This window comes from Penaeus japonicus, unplaced genomic scaffold (genome assembly GCF_977035675.1).
Source record: "Penaeus japonicus unplaced genomic scaffold, GWHDUDI00000001_assembly GWHDUDI00000016, whole genome shotgun sequence".
Lineage (NCBI taxonomy): Eukaryota > Metazoa > Arthropoda > Malacostraca > Decapoda > Penaeidae > Penaeus > Penaeus japonicus.
In genome coordinates, this window is record NW_028234418.1 from 33,804,376 (window position 1) to 33,806,875 (window position 2,500).

Below are 2,500 nucleotides of genomic sequence, written 5' to 3' on the forward strand. Positions count from 1 at the left end.
TCTGTGAGACAGACACACAACAGTAATGTTTGTGCCACAATAGTGACCAGCATGTAGCCTGCAGTACCTGTGTTCACCCTGCCGTTACTCCCTTTAGTACGTTGTAACGTCACCGTGTTTGTAGTTCCATGAGCATACTTTTTTGAGAGATGAGTCCCGTAGTCCATGAGATGATTCCGCCCTGAATATAAAGTGACCAAATACATTCATGAGCGACACCAGAGTTCCTCCCTCTCTACAAGCACCACCACTTACGCCTCCCCTCTGGACATGATCATTAGCTCGACGCGCCCACGAGCACTTACGTATTTACTATCCCCAGGCTTCCGTTTGGACAGAGATGAGTAAGGAACTCAAGTTCGCCCTCTCCTGCGACGCGTCCTCCAAGCCGGTAAGGAAGAAGACGCAGGAACAAGAGAACAACGGGCCCTCCTATCTGTCCATGAACACCTACGGCTCCACCTACACCACCTCACAGTACTCCTTCTCCTCCAAGGACCCGATCTCCTGACAACTGCCGGTGAGTATGTTGTCTTGGACTCTGGTGTCGTCGTGTCTGTAGGATAGATGGGGTTATATGTCTCTTGGATATATTTGTTTTTGGGTTAAGTGGGGAGGGTGTGTTTACGTTCGTTGCACCGTATTTGGATGTACGTGTATCTTTATATCGCTAGTGCTCTTTTTTGGTTGTTCATATTCGACACTTGATAAAAATGGGTGTACTCATACATGGCAACTTGTACACACACTCACGCACACACACACACACACACACACACAAACACACACACACACACACACACCTGTACACACACACACATGTACGCACATATACATACATGCAGTATATATGCATATCACTCTTTTGGCACTGACTTCTGTTGAGTTCTTTCCACCCAACTGCGCTTAACGTCAGCTTTCCTGCCAGGATATCCTCTCACGCGGCCGCTCCCCTTCTCTCCCGCAGGACCTTCCATCACACGCCTCCCGCGAGAAGCTGGGGGCCGACGACATCCCGACGCCCCCCCTGGCTGCCATCCGGGGGGCGCCGTCCCTTGACCGCATCTCCCGCAGGTCCGCGCCCCCAGCGACCCAAGAGGCGGCAGCAGAGGAGCAACCGGAGGGCAGCCTGCAGTCCCCAGACTTGCCCTTCCAGCTCATTTCCACCGTATGACGCTAGGGGAGCCTGGGTCACCGCCGGTCGCGTCACACGGCGATCACGCACATCGCTCGATCGCAACTCTGATTTCTTGTCGGATTTCTTGTCTGCAGTTCTGTCTCGTTCCGTTCTGCGAGTTTTGGGAGAGGGAGGAAAAGAAGACCTATATCAAAACGTTTCTTTTCTTCTTCAATACAGGGCATTTCGAATGATTCGGTTTATACAAATGATTTGCGCATCTTTTCGAGAAATTTCCGTGTAAATAAAGCGTTGATTTTCCTTACCCTCAGTAGTCCAGTGTCCAAATTCGTATATGACAGGGCGCGGTATTAGCTTCACATAATAGTTTGACATTGCTTTTAGTGATATTCCTCAATACGTGAACTATAAGCTTTACTATATCTTATTATTAACCTTAATGAATACCAGAGTTGCTAACCATATGAATATATCCGTAAATAGAAGTTCCAAGATATCTAGCTGACCAGCGGTGACCTAGGCATTCTAGTGTAAGTTGTGTGAATGTGTCTTGTCGTTCCCTGATATTACAAATCCCTGCGTGACAAATCGTTGACACATTGTGACAGTATGAGTTCGAGTACTGTGTGAAGAGACCTCCTTTCTGAATGTTCTGTGCACGTCAGTCGGCATGCCAAGCGCCTGAAGCACTCGTGTCGCAGAGATGCCGTGATTTGTGCTCCAGTGACAGTTCCGAAATCTCTTTAAACTGTGTCGGTGGAGTCCTTGTCTGTGTTCATCATGATAGAGAAAAAAAAATCATAATGAGAAGAAACTCAAAGGCATTACATGCTAAGGAAAGATGAAAAGCAAAAGGGATTACTGTTAAACTAAGGGTGCTGTTATAGTAACAGTATTAAGTGTAAAATACATGGGAATGAACACGCTCTTCTGAAATCGTTGTTTTGTTGATATTCAGAATTTCTGTAAATCGATTTTCACTGGAAATAGAGAAACTATTGCATTGAAATTAACTTTTGTATCGAAATAAATAAAAAAATGTATATACATAAAAAATATATATGTGTTTTAGGTGCTCTTAATGACTTTACTGGGATTTTGAAGATTGCTGTATCGTTTATTTCCAAACAAATTATTTGATATTTCATTCCAAGGCTTTCATAGGCTATTCTTAAAATCTCTGTGGCAAAAAAACAAACAAACAAACAAACAAAACGGACAAAGAGACAAGGAAGGCAAAGTATAACCCTTAATTTGATAAGATTATGAATGAAAGAAAAAAAAAAAAAAATTCAAACTTCTGACAATGTTGCTCTTATCTCTCGAAACTTGAAAAAACGAACCTATAAGTGTCGCCAGCAC

General features: G+C 44.4%; 1 protein-coding gene and 1 long non-coding RNA gene across 2 annotated transcripts in view; both read left to right on the forward strand.

The window, feature by feature from the left end:
* LOC122248601 (Kainate-type ionotropic glutamate receptor subunit 1D) overlaps window positions 1–2,353 on the forward strand; it is a 247,780-nt gene extending 245,427 nt beyond the window's left edge. Inside the window, exons 21-22 of the mRNA XM_086545674.1 lie at window positions 323–520; window positions 968–2,353. Coding sequence (XP_086401800.1) covers window positions 323–511 — 189 coding nt within the window. The 3' untranslated portion in view covers window positions 512–520; window positions 968–2,353. The remainder of the gene's footprint in view (window positions 1–322; window positions 521–967) is intronic.
* On the forward strand, window positions 714–2,353 carry LOC147470263 (uncharacterized). Its single transcript, XR_015191732.1, has 2 exons — window positions 714–719; window positions 968–2,353. It is a non-coding gene; the product is annotated as an uncharacterized LOC147470263 (long non-coding RNA).
* Window positions 2,354–2,500: the final 147 nt, after the last annotated feature.